Source organism: Artemia sp. Qi Xiang Cuo, chromosome 3 (assembly GCF_049724085.1).
Source record: "Artemia sp. Qi Xiang Cuo chromosome 3, ASM4972408v1, whole genome shotgun sequence".
In the NCBI taxonomy this organism is placed as follows: domain Eukaryota; kingdom Metazoa; phylum Arthropoda; class Branchiopoda; order Anostraca; family Artemiidae; genus Artemia; species Artemia sp. Qi Xiang Cuo.
Window position 1 is genome coordinate 83,448,553 of NC_142796.1, and position 21,453 is coordinate 83,470,005.

General features: G+C 34.8%; 1 protein-coding gene across 1 annotated transcript in view; it reads right to left on the reverse strand.

Annotated features, from left to right (window-relative positions):
- LOC148954642 (uncharacterized) overlaps positions 1-20,943 on the reverse strand; it is a 38,907-nt gene extending 17,964 nt beyond the window's left edge. The window contains 3 exon segments of the mRNA XM_089086446.1: positions 6,476-6,599; positions 17,494-17,803; positions 20,831-20,943. Coding sequence (XP_088942572.1) covers positions 6,476-6,599; positions 17,494-17,803; positions 20,831-20,943 — 547 coding nt within the window.
- Positions 20,944-21,453: the final 510 nt, after the last annotated feature.

Genomic DNA, 21,453 nt, shown 5'->3' on the forward strand with positions numbered 1-21,453 from the left:
AAAAGTAGAAGTAATAAAACTAACAAAACGGTTTCAAGTATGTAGCAATTGGTATAACAAAATTGGTTAAACAAATTTTAACATACATTATTAAATATAAATAGTATTTAGTATAACAAATTTAGTATAATAAAATTGTTTCACTAGCATTTCGGAACGGATAGGGTCTAGGAAAATGGAAGTAGATTTCATGAAATTTAATCAGTTTATTGCCATTATGTTTGACTTAGTGGATTTTATTTTCATATGCAGATTCTTAGTTTCATCCAAACCATAGCTTAGGATTTTTTGGGGGGAAGGGGGCTCACTTTTGATATTTCAATGGCATGGTTCTAGGTGTTTACCTCCCCCCTCCCAGAAAATAAGATTTTTCAAATTTGAATTTTTTTATTTTCATTGATAAGGTCTAAGGAAAGGGAAAAATGGCTTCTATGTGCAATTTTGAACCTCTGCAATTTTTTTGCAAAGAACTCCTGCAATTTTTGGCAGTAGTGGGCACCCATAAATTTGACAAGCATATTTTCATCAGTGGACCCTGGAATTTTTGACACTAATTATTTCTCATTTGTTTTACATGTTCAGTGAAGTTTCGACAGTCACCTATATTTTGACAAGGCCTGTTGGTGTCTGTCAAAAATTTCGAAAAGGTTAATACAAGATATTCACAAAAGATATAAATCAATTCATAGAAGCCATTATCTATGTTTGAATTTGACTGAAAGAACATTTTTAGTGCACCTGGTATTTCACTAATTAAATAAGAAGTTTCGACACTTGGAACCTAGTTTCAACAATGTAAAATATGTTGTCATTCTAATTTAATTTTATCAAAAAAAGCTAATGTGACTAGAATTCAGATAAAATCAGATGGATCTTGATACATTGGTGCTAATCTTAATTTTTTTTTTTTTGCAATAAATAATCAAGTAACAGCAGTTTGAACATTACATACATGAAAAATTGTCAGAAGCTCCTTTTGTTGAAAACAGGAAACTGACTGCATTAAATGTTCTTTTCTTATCTGGGTGTACTGGATATTGTGTCAACGTTTCCTATTGTTGAAAAAAAAAAACGGCTCCAAGAGATGGCACTCCAAGTCACGGCAAAGCAGAGTTATTCTGTTTTGAAGGAAAATTTCGACAGGGGCTCCAAAATTGCAATGGCGAATCATATATAGCAACGCTGGTGCGATCACGTCTCTGAGCTATTCCTTGCGAAATAATATTGTTTCAACGGCAAAAGCTACCGATGTCGCGTGAATCAGATATCAATCGACTCCCTAAAATTCAGTGAATCGACTGTGATAAAAATCCCGACTGCAAACCTCCATCTCGTCTCATTCCTGGATTTTTCATTTCAAACAAAATGGCTACTCCGCTGAGCAGTTTTGTCAGAGATTGATTTTTGAACTTTTGAAGGTGTGCCCGAATTTTATCGTGCAGTGTTAGCGCTTTAGAAATATTTAAAATATTTTAAAAGCTTCTAAAGTAGAATTTTGAAAAATTTTGAGTTTGGGGGGAAGGAGGATTTCAAAAACATCTTCCCATAACATAATTTATCCTCTAAAGTTGATTCTGATGTTTGTAGCGCTTTAGAAATATTGAAAAAATCTTTGATAGTAAAATTTTGAGTTTGGGGGAAGGGGGATTTCAAAAACATCTTCCCATAACATAATTTTTCCTCTGAAGTCGATTCCGATATTTGTAGCGCTCTATGTCTTAGCACTTTAGAAATATTTAAAAAACCTTCTAAAGTAGAATTTTGGAAAATTTTGAGTTTGGGGGGAAGGAGGATTTTCAAAACCTCTTCCTGTAGCACTCTATGTTTCAGCGCTTTAGAAATATTTAAAAAGCTCGCTAAGTAGAATTTTAGAAAATTTTTAGTTTGGGGAGAAGGGGGATTTTAAAAGCCTCTTCCTGTGATATAACGTGTCCTCTGAAGTCGATTCTGATGTTTTTAGCACTCTGTGTCTTAGCGCTTTAGAAATATTTAAAAAGCTCCTAAAGTCAGAATTTTTGAAAATTTTGAGATTGGGGGGAAGGGGAATTTCAAAAACCTCTTCCCGTGATAAAACGTGTCCTCTGAAGTCGATTCTGATGTTTTTAGCTCTCTATGTCTTAGCTCTTTAGAAATATTTTAAAAGCTTCTAAAGGAGAATTTTGTAAAATTTTGAGTTTGGGGGGAAGGGAGATTTCAAAAACATCTTCCCATGACATAAATTGTCTTCTAAAGTTGATTATGATGTCTGTAGCGCTCTATGTCGTAGCGCTTTAGAAATATTTAAAATATGTTAAAAGCTTCTAAAGTAGAATTTTAGAAAATTTTGAGTTTGGGGGGAAGGGTGATTTCAAAAACCTCTTCCCGTGATATAACGTGTCCTCTGAAGTCGATTCTGATGTTTTTAGTACTCTATCTTTTAGTACTTTAGAAATATTTTAAAAGTTTCTAAAGTAGAATTTTAGAAAATTTTAAGTTCGGGTGGAAGGGGAATTTCAAAAACGTAATTTGTCCTCTAAAAAGGATTAGGTTATTTTTACTGATCTCTCTTGTGAAATCCTTTCTCTAATTAATACAGTTTAAATGGTCTTATCAACAGAGTTGTTTGGCATGTGCCTGCTACCCTTAAGGGTAAGGGTGTCTGATAAGCAAGTGTGACATCACAACAAACCTGGTTTCATATACCATAAAGAAAGTCAGCATGGGTTGAAAATTAAACGGCTTAGGATTTAAATAGGATTTTGGAATATATTTTAATGAACAAGGTTAAAAGCAGAAGTTGTGTAAGGTAAGCAGTGATTTATATTTATGATAGTAATATAGGATGAAATATGAGTTAAAAACAACTAGTAATGTGCAGTACTTTACCATTATATAGAGGGGGGGGAGGAGGGGAGGTACGAACTTCAAAGTACCTTCCCGGGACAAACCTCAGCATGTACATCCATCCATGAAAGTTTCATTTTCCTAACCCAACTCCTTTCCAATATAGCCAAAAGTAACTAAAGTAGAATTTTACCACTGTATCTTCTTGGCACACCCTTTAAGAGACTTTTAAATGCCATACTTTGGGTAACCAAAAATCAAAATTACACAACAATGACAGGATGCACTAAGTAATTTTTTGCCATATTAGCTATTTTATACAAAGTTAAACTAAAAAAATAATAGTTTTCAGTTTTGTTAAATAATTTTTCATCGTTACAAAAAAAGTAGCTTTCTGTACCAACAATTGATTCTAAATACCCATACCTACTCTCCTTCTGTAGTCTCAATTCAAAGAAAAATAAGCAGCCGATTTTGCAAGTCAGGCTACATCAGAATGACCTCAACTAAAATTACATTGAAGTTCAGTTGAGAGCATAACAAATGCAATTGTTAGGACTCCCCAGAAACATGAACACAGACCCCAAAGGAGTCTGTTGAAGTCCTTCTAAATGGGGGAATATTGAATCTTAACATACTTCAGACCTTTTCTAGTTCTAAAAATTTAAAATATAGGCTGAAATGACTCTAATTTTTAAGAAATTTGAAAATGTGCAGCACTCATCAGGATTACCAACTTTTTGGTCAATGATTATGTCCCTTGAGCATTGAAAAATTTGTCCTTTTCAGCCAAATTGTGTCCATATTTTGTCTGTAATATGTCCATCTTGAAATCTCAGAAACTAGTTTTTTTTACAACATGTAAACCTCTTTCAAAGTGGTTAGTTAACATCAAATATAATGAAAAAAAAGATTCATTTAGTTCACCCATAAAAAATGAACTAGTGTGAAAGCACAAAAGTCATAAAAACATGTAAACATTAAAAAAAAAATTGTCAGAGCAAAAGGCTGATCTTCCTACAAGGGTTCTGCTTGACAGGTCTGGTCAGCATTTTCACTTCTTTTGGTAGGTTTTTGCCAATATGATTATTTTGTCTGGATGTCATAGGGTACAATCCAGGAGTCAAGCAACACTACAGAGCACCTAGGTAAGCTGGGTTGCCCTTCAATCAGGGGGGTGAGATCCCCAAAGGCATAATTACTGGACCTTTGAACAATGTTGAACAAAATAGATATCTACAAAGTCTGATTGGATGCTGGTTTTTGGATATGACAGGTGAATGGGGGGGGGGGTGGCTTTAAATTAAGATTGAATCTTATAAAGGTAACAAAAGTTCAATCAATTGAGCCCCATATGAAGTTTTATAAAACTACCCCTCTTTACCAAGGGTGGAGTTTAGTCCAAAGGTGGCATGGCCATTGTTTTTTGAGAATTGTTCTTTAAAAAATTAGACAAAAGGTTGAACATTAGCATAGACAGAGGGGCATTGAGGAGGAAGTAGCCCCCATCATATACAGAATAATTTTAGTTTGTTTTAAGTTTTAATGTCACTCCTTACTTTTAATACAAAAAACTATTTTTTGTATTTATTTCTGATTGTTTTTTAAATAATACTAGGAAATCCACCTCCTCTGTGGAAAATTTCCCCACAAAAAGTTTCTCTATATAAAGTTCCTCCCATGTAAAATTCTTCTGCTGGAAAATTACCCCTGGACAATTCCATCCCTGGTGTGAATCCTTCCCAGAAAATTTTTTTTTACAATTCTGCGTAAAAAATACTCCTTACCATTCTTTTATTTGAACAAAGACTTGTATTCATTTAGTTTCTAATCCTTTTTAAGGTCATTGGGAAATATCCCTGTTTGGAAAATACCCCCCCCTGGAAAGTTTATTCCCCAAAAATTTTCCACGGAGAATTTCTCCTGTTGATAATTTTACCCATGGAAATTTTTCCCATGGAAAATCTCCCCCCCCACAAAAAAAAATTCCAAAGAGAATTCCAACTCTGCTGAAAACTTCCCCCTGAGAGTTCCCTCAGAGTGTCTTTACATGTACAATGGGATCAACTACAAGAAAAAGACAAATAACAAACATTCTGTGTACAAATTCTGATAAAAACCCTCCCCATGTAAAATTTCCCCTGGAAAGTTCACCCCCAGAAACTTTCTATCCCAATGAAAAATTCTCTCCATAGAAGATCCATCCCCTGGAAATCTTCTTCCTCCCCTAGAAAATGTCAGTATACTTCCCTATAAGAAATACTATATGTAAACAATGGGCAAACCTCATAAATTGTGGCCCTTCCTCTGGTGGTTCTGAGGGGTCTGGCGTTTCCAAAGACATATCAATTATAACTTTCAACAATACTGAACAAAATGGTTATCTCAAAATTTTGATCAGACAACTTTCAGGAAAAAAGGGCATGGGACAGAGGCTAGTTGACCTCCAATTTTTTGGTCACTTAAAAAGGACACTAGATCTTGATTTTCGTTTGAACAAGCCCTCTTGCAAAATTCTAGTACTATTGATTTGATATGATCACCCTTGGAAAAAGCAAGAACAACAAATAAACAAGAATCCATGATGCTTCTTCTGGTAAACACTATGAAATTTCATTTTTATAGATAGGAGCTTGGAACCTCTAGAGTGGGACTCTCTGATCTGCTAAATCTGATGGCGTGATTTCCATTAAAATTCTTTGAATTTTATGGGGTGTTTTTCACCTTTTTTGAAAGTTTGGCAAATTTTTTCACGCCCACTAATGGGTAACATTACACTTAAAAAAAAAGGCAATTGGAGACCCCAAATAAAATGTTTTTTTCAATGTATGACTGAGCATGTCACCAGGACTTGCAGGCAATTGGATAATTTAACTTCCAGCAACACTTTCTGGTAAGATTACTTTTGAGGTAGGGCATGTGCATGTCCAACTGTCAACAAGCACATGTGTCATATGTCAACATAGCCTTTGATCTAGCATCACTCAATGGCTCAAGGCACAGCACTTGATTGGGTGGCAGGTGAACATGTCACCCTCCTTCAGTATGGGTTTGACCTTGCTAGAGTCAGTTGGTTGTTAATAGAGATTATTCTTTTAAACATTGTTTATTCTATTTAATTCCAAAAGGGGGGGGGGCAATTTCAAGCAAAGTTATCTTATCAAGTTTTGTCTCAGACACAAGTGAAATGCAATGGAAACTCTTACTAAACTTTAAAGAATCCATGGAGATAGTGATCTTTAGGCTATGGCCTAGGTTTTTTGGTTGCTAATGGCATTTTCAGAAGGAAGAGAGTCACCAGAATTTTATTCTGCTTTAATACACAGAGTAAAATCCTTGGAATCCTTGGCAGAAGCAGAGGCTCAATAAAGTGAAATTCTTTTTGCTCTTTAACTGGACAATAGCACTTGGAGATCCAAATTAAACTAAGACCTCCACTTTAGGATACTTGGAACGAGCACTATGGACACATTTTGTATTTGGTTCAAGTTACCATTTTCCACCAGATCAACAAGTTGTCTTTGCTGCTTACTAGTATTGCTGGTTCTCCTGTAGAGTCCCACCTAGCTTTGGTAAATCCATTTAGTGATTTTCCATATTGAAAGTAAATGTGTAATGCAAAGAAAGTAAAAAATGAAATATAGAAACATACCTACACATCCCTTGTTAGTTTCATCAAAGCCAGACTTGCAACCACACTTATAACTTCTGGGTGTATTCACATTTTTCTCTGAATCCACTGCAGACCTCTGATTTTTCTCTACATTCATCAATGTCTGGAAAAGAGGAAAAATGAGAAAAGGGGACTGTAACAACTTTAAAACATAGCCTCCAATATCATGCAGCACGAAAAATCAACAATTCAATGGTAATTTATAAAATATTAAAAGAATCTAGTTCACGTTTATGAATTTTGACGTCACAAAGAAGAGAGGGGTTTCAAGAAAAGATAGGCTAATAAGATCTGCAACTGTTTTCAGAAAATTTAGATTTTTGACTATACCAGTCTTTGGAGAAGGCAATCCTTCATGCATTTGATCGTATAGTAATGTCAATACTCACTTGAAGAAAGCTTTTTTACTGTTGAATGTAAAAATATAACATAAATTCTTCTATTTAAAATAAATGGGAAAATATTTATCTGTTGTTCTTTCAATATTCCAAAATTCTATAAAGCAATTAAAGAACTATTACAACAAAACTTTGTTTGAAATATAATCCTGATTGTACATTCTTGTACATTTTTGTACATACTGTACATACTTTAACATTCAGGCTCATCGTTAGCTGCATTAGGAAGATAATTAGATTCCCAACAGTATTGTTTATTGATCATAATTTATAATTTGTGAATGTTTCTTCCACAGAGTGATCAACAATTTACAAAGGGCAATCTCTATGCTACTTAAAAGTATTTGATAGAGAAATACAGCTGTGTACATAATATCATTCAGTGAATTTAAATATATGACCCAGATTTCTATGCCAAGTTTATTGCCAACAATGATTAGCTCATCTTTTTTTTGAAGTGATTTATTCTTAATTCTTTTAAGAATGGCGATTACAAAATAACAAAATGTATTCTAATGAGCCCTCGCATTCATTATTTTAACTTTTGTTATTACCATTTTCACCATCGAAGCCGAGCCTCAGGTATGTTTGGAGATTAGCCAAATATGTTTAATATCATATTGCAAATCATTTTAGCGCCCAATTTCGAGCCAGAGTAAAGGGCCGTTTTCAGCAATTTTACACTACCAAACAATAACTATAGCCCAATACTATCGATTAAAAGTTCTGCACAACCTCTCTAAAAAGCTCATAATAAAGTACATAAGTAAGGTATATTTAAGTATTCTGATGCTTTTTGGACCTACCAACCGAGGTGGCTTTTTCATCTCTGAACATAAACAATAATTTTAGCCTAATACTATTGAGTAAAAATTCTGCAAAACCTCTTTCAAATGTTCATAATAAGCTATATAAATAGGATGTATTTAAGTATTCTGATGATTTTGGACGTACTACCCAAGGTGGATTATTCATCTCTAAACATACACAATACTTTTAGCCTAATACATTCGAGTAAAAATTCTGTAAAACCTCTTTCAAATGTTCATAATAAGTTATATAAATAGGATATATATAAGTATTCTGATGATTTTGGACGTACTACCCAAGGTGGATTATTCATCTCTAAGCATACACAATACTTTTAGCCTAATACTATCGAGTAAAAATTCTGCAAAACCTCTTTCAAGTGTTCATAATAACCTATATAAATGGGATATAATTAAGTATTCTGATGATTTTGGACGTACTGCCCAAGGTGGATTATTACAGATGAGATATGAGATATACATTTATTAAAAAAGGAAAACATACACTATTCGCCTTTTGCCTGCCAAGAAAGGCAATAAGCTTGAAAGGGCAAGCGAGGTTATTGCTCTCAGCTAATTAAAATAACATTCATACCTTGCTACTCAACACACAAGAAACTTATCTGATGAAGTAATAAAGGAAAAAAAGAGAGAAAGAGGAAAAGACAAGAAGTAGATAAAAAAAAAAGCAAAGTAAATCGGGGAAATAACTTAAATAGAATGACAACCTGGAGTGGGCTTAACATCAAATTCACTCAAGAGATAAAAGAAACTTCTTTGCCTGTGACTTGAAAGCCAGAAGACTAGGCGCATTTTTCACACACTCGGGCAATGTATTCCAAACATGGGGACCATAATGGCGAATCACAAAAGATGCCCGAGTGGTGCTCCTAAACTCATGAGTTAGGTCTTTAGCTTTTCTTGTATTATGATCATGACGGTCTCTTTTAAAAGTAAAAATATTTTCAAAAGCTGGGTTGAGCAGCTGATTCAAATATTTATACAAGAAAATCACGACTTGGTAATCTCGAATTTGGGATACATCCATTAACTTATTCTTTATAAAATGCTTATGAGCAGGAACCTCATCAGAATCATCAAATTCAGATACTAATTTTACAGCTCTATTCTGAAGCTTTTGTACTCTTTTGAAACATGTTACAAAATTACTTGCCCATATAGAGCATCCGTAGCTAATATATGGGTAAAATATAGAAAAATAAATCATTTTCAGGATCTTTTTTAGGACTAGATTTTTAATTCTTCGTATCACCCCAAGGCCTCTTCTTAATTTTTCAGCTATTGCACTTGAATAGTTTTTCCACGACAGGTTTTCATCAATTAAAAACCCCAAATACTTTGTTGTTGCTACTCTCTTTATCATTCTTTCTTGAACCGTGATATGGTCATTTCCAGCACTAGACGAAAGTCTAGAAAATATCATGAAAAAGGTTTTAGAAAAGTTTAGGGTTAACATATTTTGCTGAGAAAGAGTTTGAAATTCAGAAACGGCATTATGAATTTTATTATATAAAACATCAAGTGAAGGCGCTGCCAGAAAGAGCAAATTGTCATCTGCAAACAGGATGACACCAGCCTCTGACTAGAGTTCTGAAAATTATGTGTTTGAGGAGGAGACCACCCCCACCCCCTCCACAGTCCGCAGGGCTAAGGTTGTAAGTTATGCCCACAGAGCCCTCGGGGCAAGGGTTGTAAGTTATGCCCTGGAGGAATATAAGGATTTATAGAAATTTTTGTCGTAGAAAAATTGCCCCTTTTAATAGTCAAAAGTAATTGGAGGATAACTAACCCCACTCTCACGCCCATCATTTCCCCAAACAGATCCAATCAAAATTTTTAGATAGCCATTTTGTTCAACACAGTTGCAAGTTCTGGAAATTACGTCTTTGAGGATGAAACTTCCCCCAGAGCCCTCAGGGTTAAGGTTGTAAGTTATGGCCTTGTGGCATATAAGGTTTTATTGAAAGCTTTGTTGTAGAAACTTCATAAATGGCTCATGCAATTGGAAATTCAAAAGGCTAGTGCCCTTTTTAATAGTCGAAGATGACTGGAGGGCAACTAACACCCCCTCTCACGTCCACCTTTCTCCAAACACATGAAATCAAAATTTTGAGATAGCCATTTGTGCAACGTAGTTGAAAGTTCTGGAAAATTGGTCTTTGATAATGACACCCCCCCAAAGCCCTCAGGGCAAGGGTTGTAAGTTATGCCCTGAGGGTATATAAGGTTACTATAGAAAGCGTTGTTGTAAAAACTTCAAAAAGTGCTTATTCGATACGAAATTGAAATGGCTAGTTCCCTTTTTAATAGTCGAAAGTGATTGGAACGCAACTAACACCTCTTCCAAGCCCACGATTTCTCAAAAAACATCTAATTAACATATTTCAATTGCGATTTTGTTCAACAAAGATCGAAGTTCTGGAAATTATGTCTTTGAGCAGGACACTCCCCCCACAATCTTCAGGGCTAGGGTTAAAAGTTATACCCTGGGGGCATATATGATTTTATTGAAAGCTTTGTCGTAGAACCTTGAAAAAAGGCTCGTTCAATTGAAAATTCAAAGTACTAGTGGACTTTTTAATTGTCGAAAGTGAATGGAGGGCCACTTACCCCCCTCTCATGTCCACCTTTTTCCCAAACACATCCAATAAAAATTTTTAGATAGGCATTTTGTTCAACTTTTTTTAAATTTTTGTCAATTAGGTTTTTAAGGATGAAACCCCCCCCCCCTCCAAAAAAAAAACAACCTTCAGGGCAAAGGTTTTCAGTTATGGCCTGGGGGCATATAAGGTTTTTATAGAAAGGGATGTTGTAGAAACTTGGTAAACGGCTCATCAATTGGAAATTAAAAGGGCTAATGCCCTTTTTAAGAGTCGAAAGTGATTGGAGGGCAACTAACCTCCCTCTCACCCTGCATTTTCCCAAAACACATCCAATAAAATTTTTCAAATAGCCATTTTGTTCAATGTAGTTGAAAGGTTTGGAAATAAGATCTTTCAGGATGACAACCCCCCACAACCCTCAGGCCAAGGGTTGTCAGTTATGCCCTGGGGGCATATAAGGTTTTTAATAAAAGGGATGTTGTAGAAACTTCAAAAAGGGCTCATTTGATTGGAAGTTGAAAGGGCTATTGCCCTTTTAATAGTCAAAAATGTTTGAAGGGCAACTAGCCCCCTTTTCTAGCCCACCAATTGCTCAATTGCATCCAATCAAACTTTTGAGATAGCCATTTTGTTAAACATAGTTGAAAATTCTGGAAATTATGTATTTAATGATAACAAATTCCCCCCCCCCCCCCAGAGCCCCTATAACAAAGGTTTAAAATTATGCCCTGGGAGCACATAATATTTTTTATAGAAAGTGTTGTTGTAAAAATTTCAAAAAGGGCTCATTCGATTGGAAATTGAAAGGGTTATTGCGCTTTTTAGTAGTTGAAAGTATTCGGAGAGAGAATCCTCCACCACCTACGCCAATCATTTCCCCAAACACTTCCGATTAACATTTTGATATGGCCATTTTGATCAACGTATTTGAAAGGTCTGGAAATTATGTCATTGAGGATGACAATCCTCCCCACCTAGCCCTTAGGACAAGAGTCATATGTTATGCCCCTGGGGTATATAAGGTTTCTGTAGAAAGTTTGTGTAGTAGAAGGTTCAAAAAAGGCTCATTTGATTTTAAATTGAGAAGACTGGTGCCTTTTTTTATTAGTTGTAAGTGATGAAAAGGCAAATGCCAGCCCCCCGCCCCGCCCACGCCCCATTTTTTGCGAATTGGATTGGTAATCAGAATCCCGAGTGTTCTTTTAAGAGTCAAAGCGATCGGGTGGTGGCTGCCCCCCCCCACCTCCTCAAAAACACACATGCGTCGTTTTGTCTTGAAATGCATCTAATAGAAATTTTTTGATAGCTATTCTATTCAAAATGGTCTAAATATCATATAACAAGGACTTTGGGGTTGAAACAATCCCCAGAGATTAGGGCCAAGGGATATAAGCTATACCCAGGGGGTATTTAAGGTTTTTATGGAAGGAATGGTTGCTTAACCTTAGAAGAGGCTCAGTCTTTCTCCCTGAAAAATACTATGTCAATATAAAACGAACAGAAATATAATTTGTACTTTATTGAAAAAAATTCTTTTAAGTGTTTTCATTTTCTAAGTTTAAGAAAACCAATTAAGATTCTAAGGAATAAATATGAGCATATGTATATTAAACTGAAAATGCAGATTTTTTTCAGTAAATTCATTTGAATTTCTTTCCTTAAAGTACAAACTATATTCTGGCTTTTAGAAAGTTTGGGGTTTAGAACTCACCTATATTAATTTCTGTTCGTTTTGAGTTTGACTCTTATTTATTTTAATTTCTGTTTGTTTTGGGTTTCATTTATTGATTGTAACTGATGTGTGGTAGTTCTATTTTTGGTAGTTTATTTGATTCTATTTTGTTCATTTTGGTTAAATGGAGTTGTTTACTAAAAAAAAAACCTAATTTCTTTAAAAATTTTTATTAATTAAATAAGTTGAAAAGTGATACAATTACGAAATAAAAAATGGATCAAAAGCAAAAATTTATTTTCATCGATGCAAATGAGATGAAAGGGAAGGGGCCTTGGGTGGTTCCCCTTAAAATTTGAAAATATTTATCTGTATTTCTTTTACTTGAGGATTTTGTCCTCACAAACAGTTTTTATTACGGTTAGAATGTATTGTATAGCCCTACTGAAATTACCCCCTAAAGAAATATTCCGTAAGGACTTCTTTAGTTATACACAATAAAGCTAAAAATTGATCGTACATTAGTAGTGCATTTTAAAATAACCTATTGTGACTATAGCAAAAAAACTCATAAGCTGTCACCTTCACAGATAGTGGGGTCCTGGGGATTTGGCTGATATCCAGATTTACAAGCACATTTATGCAATCTCTCCTTTACATTCCATTGTGCATTCCGATGTACATATCAAAACGATATGCACATCGGAAAAATTCCTTTTTACGTCAGTTAAGGTAAAAATATCTATGAAATTATTTTTAATTTAATAAAATCTTCTAGTAAAAAGGCTGTTTTCTTGAAAGGAACGTACAAATGTGTTAGTATGAAATTATATCAGCAACTCAACTAAAGCTTAATAGATTCAGGAAGCTTCTGCTGTCAACCAACTATATCCTAAGAGAATACGTAAGAATGTTTCATCATAATTCCAGACAATAAGAAAAGAAGTTAAGTGAAATACACAACTGTAAGTTGTAATATGCTAATGGTATTCCACTAGCTAACTAAAAGTTGCAGTATTATTACAGTATCTCACTGGAATAACTATTGTGAATTATGTAAAGTCTTAAGACCTATGATTTTAATTTTACTTAAAATTCAAACACAAAAAACCTAATTGTAACTATTTTTGATAGCTTTCAATAGATGATTCAGTTAACTCCCCTCTATGACAATCGCTGACAAGAGTTTCCAACCCTTCTTTTATTATGCTTATACTTATTATATTTACTTTTGCAGCAGTATATAATTGGTCTTTCATCCTGATTACAATCAATGCTATTACCAATGTAGTAAAATTACTACAAACATGGCTCCTATGCTTCTCAAAACATGGAGTGCTATCGTCAGACGGATGCGACATTTCAAGTGAGCTGTCACTCTCCTCAAATCGGAGTACAATCACTTTTGACTCACAGCAGAGGAGATTCTAAGGGGTCAGACACTAATTTTTGGGACTAAACCTTATCTGCTTGACTAGTAGCTCATTTTAAAGCCCATTTATTGCTGATTCATAATATATACGTCTTACCGCGTTTAAAAGTCTTGAATTTAATTTAGTTCTCAAATAAAGTTTTTTTTTTTTTGAAATTCAAAATCCTTGTCTTACAAAACAGCGGGCATTGGCGTTGCTGTGCCTTGCTTGGGCTTATTATGTCCTATATAGTGTTTTTAATAAGTGAAAAACAATTCACCATAACTCTAACATAACATTCAATATTTCCTTCATTGCTACAATTCTTTGTGACTTTTTCATTTAACCAGGGTGACTTTCTTATCGCCCTAGTCTTAAAATTCCCTTTATAAGGTCAAAGAATGAGAAAAAGGCTCCTATTCTTCTCAAAACATGGATTGCTATCATCAAACAGATGAGAGACTTCAAATGAGCTGTCAATTGCCACAAATCGGAGCACAGTCACAATTTACTCACAATAGAGGAGATTCTAAGGGGTCAGACACTACTTTTTGGGACTAAACCTTATCTGCTTGACTAGTAGCTCCTTTTAAAGCCCATTTTTTGCTGATTCATAATATATACTTCTTACCGTGTTTAAAAGTCTCGAATTAAGTTTAGTTCCCAAATAAAGTTTTTTTATGAAATTCAAAATCCTTGTCTTACAAAAAAGCAGGCGATGGCGTTGCTTTGCCTTGCTACAAATTATTATGTCCTATACAGTGTTTTTATGAAGTGAAAAAGAATTTACCATAACATTTAATATTTTCTTCATTGCTACAACTCTTTGCGCCGTTTTCATTTAACCAGGGCGATTTTCTAATTGCCCTTGTCTTAAAATTCCAGCCATAAGGTCAAAGAATGAGTCAAATGTGATGAGCTACTAGTCATCAGATAAGGCTTAGTCCCAAAAAGTAGTTTCTGACCCCTTAGAATCTCCTCTGCTGTGAGTCACTTGTGATTGTGCTCAGATTTGTGGTAAGTGACTAGTAGCTCATTTTAAAGCCCATTTTTCACTGATTCATAATATATACTTCTTACCGCGTTTAAAAGTCTTGAATTAAATTTATTTCCCAAATAAAGTTTTTTTTTTTTATTATATTCAAAATCCTTGTCTTACAAAAAAGCGGGTGATGGTGTTGTTTTGCCTTGCTTTGGCTTATTATGTCCTATACAGTGTTTTTATAAAGCGAAAAGCAATAGGCCCTAGATTTATCATAACATTCAATATTTTCTTCATTGCTAAAACTCTTTGTGACTTTTTCATTTAACTAGGGCGATTTTCTTATCGTCTTAGTCTTAAAATTTTCCAGCCATAAGGTCAAAGAATGAGAAAAAAGTTCCTATTCTTCTCAAAATGTGGAGTGCTATCATCAGACAGATGAGACATTTCAAATGAGCTGTCACTCGCCACAAGTTGGAGCACAACCACAATTAGGTCATGATTATTGGACTTCTCAACAATGTTCAATTAAATGGCTGTCAAACGATGGCCCTTTGCCCTAGTTTGACTGGTTATACTCTAAATACCGTTTTAATTTAGCAAAGATTTGTAGATAAGTCTTAAATAAAAATCATTTTTTGAAGTGAAAGTTGAGAACAAAATTCAACCTTAAAATAGTCAGTTTGGGGTCTACCCCCTCCCCAACTCTCTTTGCGCTAAATTCTTCAAGATTTATAAAACTACTTCGCATTCAAAATCAACGACCCTTTCTCCAGGTTGAAATAACCATAATTTTTCGAGAGAGTTGTTGCGTAATTATGACCCTAGTCGTTTTCTCTTAGACGCATACAAAAAAAAGAAGTAAGATCGCATCAAAAAAAGCATACAAAAATATTTTATATACATTTTTGTTACGTTTTTACGAGTCAGACAAACATTTTTGGCTTCAAACTCCCCTGAACCCCCCCTTCTGGGTACGGCCTTGATATCCAGCAAATAAGACCTACAACTCAAATAAATAATTGCCCCGTAAATTTATCATATAATTCAATTTGTTCTCCATTGTTAAATGTCTTTCTGATTTTCTAGTTTAACAATTTATTTTTCCTTGTATTCCCTAGTTCACTGTGGAGCGAATACAATTCGTTCTTAAAGGAATCGTTTATTACGAAAAAAATCTAGAAAAATGAAAAAACTTCGTCATGATTTATTCACAAAACATAAATAGCTAAAGTTCAATTATAAGAAGCTTGAACAATAGTAAAGCATTCGTCTTCATTTGTTTCTTCAACTTTGGCTTTGAATATGTTGGGCTTAGATGAAATCTCTTTGCTCCTCATTATTTGCTTGTTTCAGTGGATATTAATGAATTCCTTAACAGAGGATTTTCAATGGCCTTATGCAGCAAAAGATGTCTGAAAGTAGGAAAATAAAGGATGTAAAAATTCGTAAAAAAAAAGATTTGTTGGCATGAAAGTCAGGAAAATGAATATACATAAAATAAGTCAAGTTAACCTAAAATATGATTACTGTCACCCTTTCAATAGAATGCTAGACTTTTGCATATTCCTCTACTTCAGCCGACATTAAGTTGTATTGAAAAGTAATACTTACTAGTGGTTAATGCTTTTTCAGCATTAAATTTTATGTCTGATTATGAAAAACTGTGATTTTTTGGAATTATTTGACTAGTTTTTGGAGAAGTGTATAAGCCTTCCACGTTGTTTCAAGCATTATCATTTCTAGTATTGGTTGTACCCAGGGAAAGATAATTTCAGTGTTCCCTCCCAACTCAGTTATAATAAAAAAAGCCGAATGATGGTACTACTGTCATTTTAGTTTTTCACTTTTCCCGCGTAGCATCTTTTTTTTATTGTATACTCTTACAGATCTAACTGCAATGAGTGGGTACTGCACCTCCTCCACTCAACGACGTTATAATTTAGAAATTTCTAAACTTAAGGTCGCTTAAACTATCTTCCATCATTCACTTTCGGTCTTCATTAATAACCTAAAAAATTTCTGAAAGTTATCAATAAAGCAAATGAAGTTAAATAAACAGAAACAGAGAATATTATTAAACAGAGCTGTCGATTGAGTTTTCTGCATGATCAAAAACTTCAATCAATCAATCAATCAACCTTTTATTTTTAAATAAATGAACAAACGAAACAATTAACATGAACATTTCGACTCAAAGCAATGCTTGTACGAGTCACACAGATATTGGTGAACAAATTTATATCACACTATTAAATGAAAAGAGAAGAGCTGATAACATAAGAATTAGAAAGGAAAGAATTGAGAGGAGGTGGAGTTAAGGAAGGAGAGTGAGAGGATAAGATACAAACGAAAAACTGAGACAGTAACTCATGCAGTATCCAATACTGTGTAAGAAAGGTATTGTTTTTGGAGTGTGCCAAATGATTTTATGGATTTAATAGATTCATTAATTGAGTTCCACGCAGAAATACTTCTATTAACTGGAAAGTGTTGAGACCTTGTAAGCCTTCTTCTTGGTAGCATAAAATTGTACTTGATGCATCGGAGAGCTCTTCCTCGATGAATTGTGCTACAAAGTTTGAAGTACCTGGAAAGACCTTGAGGAATTCCATTTGATATTGCCAAGTGTGCTAAACGAAGATTACTAACGTTGATTATTTCTGTTATATCTATTACTCCAGTGTCTCTGTATAGGTCTGTTGTGGGGTATAGCCTGGGGAGGCAATATGTGACCTCAACTGAACGGTTTTGTGATCTCTTTAATGATTTTAGATGAGATTTGAATGTATTGCACCCAGACAGAACAGCAGTAATTCAAGTAGGGGAAGACAAAAGCATTAAAAAGAATTTTCATCATGTCAGCACTTAGAAGCAGACTAGCTCTATGTAACATTGATGTTTGCCGTGAGACTGCTGAAGACAGCTGGGATATGTGATGCTTGAACGAAAGAGAGGAATCTACAAATACGCCAAGGAACTTTGTGACTGTGGTCTGAGGAATGGGATTTCCATTGATTGACAGTGCGACATTGTGAGACAATGAGGAGTTTGAAGGAGCAGAAGTGAAAACTATGATGTAGTTTTTTGTAGCATTTACCTGCATTTTGTTACGGAAACACCAGTCAGATATTTCGTCATGTGTTTTTTGGGCCTTTTTTGCAGCAGACTCGGATGATTCAGCAGCAATGAAGAAATTTGAGTCATCAGCGAATAGTACTGGGTGTGCATTTGTAGTAAGACATGTTGTCAGGTCATTGATGTACAAAATAAACAAGAGTGGTCCAAGTACCGACCCCTGAGGTACGCCAGATTTTATCGGTAACTCTGGCGACACACTACCCTCCACAATTACACACTGCTTAGGTTCAGTCAGGGTCGATGAAAACCACTCGTGAGCAACACCATATCTTCCAAATTAATGTAATTTTGTGAGAAGGATTGAATGGTATACCGTGCCGACAGCTTTAGTGAAATCGAGAAAAATCCCTAGTACCTTTTTCTCCAGCATCCTGGCTATTTAATATGTATTCAACTGAATCAACTAAGGCATGCAAAGTTGAATGATAATGCCGAAACCCATATTGACGGGGAGAGAGTAGCTGCGTAACATCTAGGAATCTATATACTCTGTTATAAACAACTCGCTCGAGGACTTTTGATATAAGCGATAGACTTGATGTGGGTCGATAATTAGAGATAAGACTCTTGTCTCTTTTTTTTAGAGGGGAAAGACTTGGGCAGTTTTGAACACATTAGGATAAACTCCGGTTGCTAGTAAAAGGTTGACCAAGTGTGTAAGTGGAACTACAAGACCTGCAGAGGCCTTCTTCAAGATTTAGTTGCACAGCCCAAAGTTGTCTTGGGTTTTGCCATTAGGCAGCTTACTGATAATCACTAGTAATTCCTCTTTCGTACATGGTGCTAGAAAAAGACCTGATATTGTTCTACTGTGGGATTGTTCAAGAGATGGGCCAGAAGCATGTAGAGATGTCTGATTAAAGAAAAATTGATTAAAAGCATCAGCACGAGATTCGCTTGCTACTGTCTCACCACTCAAATTTATTATTTCTTTAGGTATAGCCACCTTCTTCCTTTTTTGACAAATTATTTCAATAACAACCTCCCATACTTTTCTCAAGTTGACTCGTAAAAACGTAGCAAAAATGTATATAAACAAATTTTGTATGCGTTTTTTGATGCGATCTTACTTCTTTTTTTTGTATGCGTCTAAGAGAAAATGGCTAGTAGCAGGTTTCCTAGATTTTGAAGGGGCATAGGACAATGTGAACCACCAAATCCTTTTAAACAAACTTGGAAACCTTGAACTACCCATCAAGCTAGTATCTTTTATAAAATCCTTCATAGAAGTGCGAAGGTTCATTGTTTGTGTTGGTTCAGCCTCTTCACCCCAAAAGACAATAACAAAAGGCCTACCTCAGGGAGTAGTCCTCAGTCGTCTCCTCTTTGCCCTATATCTCTGGGACATGAACCTACCCCACACGAATCTACAATATGCCTACGATCTGGTGCTATGGTTATCTGGTAACACCTTTGAGAGAGCACAGTCAAATCTGCAAAAGTCTCTTTTCCAATTTGAAAAATTCTCTCAACATTCAGATTTACCCATTGCACCTACCAAGTAAAAAATAATCCAATTTCACCGAAAACGAAACCATGTTAATGCAAAACTAACTGAATAAAACAACTATTCCAGAAGATATTCATATTAATTACCTTGGTCTCATGCTTGACCAAAAACTTAATTTCCACCTCCACATTTCAAACACAATAAAAAAATGTTATAGAAAAACAAATATACTAAAAAGACTTCTTTCCACACCCTGGGGCTGTAAGGAGAAAACCTTGCTCCAGTTTTATAAATCACATATAAGACCCCATATTGACTATGTGCTCATCGTCTATGGTGCATGTGCAAAGACCCATATGCAAAAAATTGAAACAACACAAAATGATATAATACGTCTCATATCTGGTCTTAGGAAACCCACAAGCACCAAGTTTCTGCTTGTGGAGAGTGGATTAACAACAATAAGGGAGAGACGTAGCTTTCTTATGACAAAACATCTTACAAAAATTGAATGAAACAGCTCACACACCCTACATAATTGGTTAAGAAATCCAGCCATTTATAGGCATTGCAGATGAGTATGCCAAAATTCAGAAGAAGTTCCCCGTACCAGCAAAGTCTATTGCACTCACTTTCCCTCAATCCCTTCCATGGAATTGGTCAATTCCCATAATAAATACTGATTTCTCAAAGTGGAATAAAGATTTTACCCCCATTGCTTTTGTCCAGAAAAAATTAGCTGAACTTAATACAATTACCTATAAAAATCACTTCCAAATATTTGCTGATTGGTCAAAAATGAGTGAGAAGCTAGCAAGTGGTGCTTTCCTTCCTCACCTGAAAATTGCAATGGGCGAGAGATTATATAATAATTTATCTATAATGTCTGCTGAGTTAAATGCCATAATGATGGCATTAGAACACCTTAAGGAAAACCAACCTTTGATTGCAAATTCAAATAATATTATTGTGTATTCAGACTCTTTATCAAGCCTTGAGCTGCTGGCCGCAGCTCCTCAGTATAAGTTGGACATTGACACTTATCAATGTCTCAGTATTATAGTTAATCTTGCTTCAAGTGGCATAAGAACTTATTTTCAGTATATTCCTAGTCACTCTGGCACAAGTGGTAATCATCAGGTTGATGGAATAGCAAAAAATGCTATAAATATTGACCAGCCAAGTGGGAGACCAATCCCGATTAGAGATATTTACCGATGAAGGCTATCAGATATTAATTTTAATAAGATTAATCCTATCCTTTTCCCCTTTCCCAATAAGTATCTTTCTAAAATTTATCATAGAATTTGTTCTGGAACAAATGGACTAAATTTTCTTGCATTCTCGTATAAGTTTTCTAATTCAAGTGGTTCAATTCCCCTGTCCCCTCTTTGCAGGCATTGTAATATGAACAATGAAACAATTGACCATTGCCTATTTGAATGTAATATGCTGACGTTTGCACAACGTGCCTTGCTTTGTAAACTGTTAAAATGCTTCAAACACCACGAAATCTCACTATCAGCCAAGAGCCTAGCCAACTATACCTGCAAACAGAGCATAGAAATCGACATCTATCATCTCATAATTGAATTCCTAGAGTCGAAAGATCTACTGAAAGATATCTGAAATTATCTAATAAATATGAGGCAATCAAGCCAGTAGCTGTGTAGCCCACAGAGTGAAGCAAAAGGAAAAGGGCTAAATAGTATTACTGAAAAGCCCGCCTGCTGTTGAATAGAAGAAGAAGTCCTGGTGTTTTATTGTTTTCCGTCTCCATTCTAGCTTTTTTTATTTCTTCTTTTTTTAATTTCACCATTAGTATATTATTTTCTTCCTATGTCACTTGATTATATTCAATCTTCGAAAGAATTCGTCCACTATCTCCTTTTCTTCTTCTGTCTCTCTTGTAAATACATTCTTGAAGAAGGATCTCACTTCTTCCATGAGATCTTCCATTTTCTCAGTTGTTTCCCCATTTTTCTTTTTAAATCTTTTGAGAATAGTTTCTTCTGCTTGCTCTTTCTCCTTGCAAATAAGTGTTGTTGTTAGTTGTTTATTCCTTATCTGGTCCTCTCATTTTGCCCTTATCCTATAGGCTTCTGCCTTATTTTGTTCTATATCCCTTATTTCTAATGAAGTCTCGAAATATTCCTTATTTGAATTTCTCCCTTCATTTATCTTTTTTTTTAGTTCATAAACTATTCTATAAAGAAATTTTAGATACTCATCACTGGTTTTTGATAATTCTTGTGAAATCGCCTTTACCTCTTGCGTAATTCTGGACTTCATCGTCTGTTTCCAGTATTCGGGTAATAGCTTGGGCTGTATTTCCTTCATCGTTTTCAATATCTTCCCTATCTTTGTCTTACATTCATCACTTCTTAAGACTGCAGTATTCATTTTCAATGTAGATTTCTTTATTCTTCCTTGTATTTTTCCATTTTTGTTTGTTACTAACACTGCATT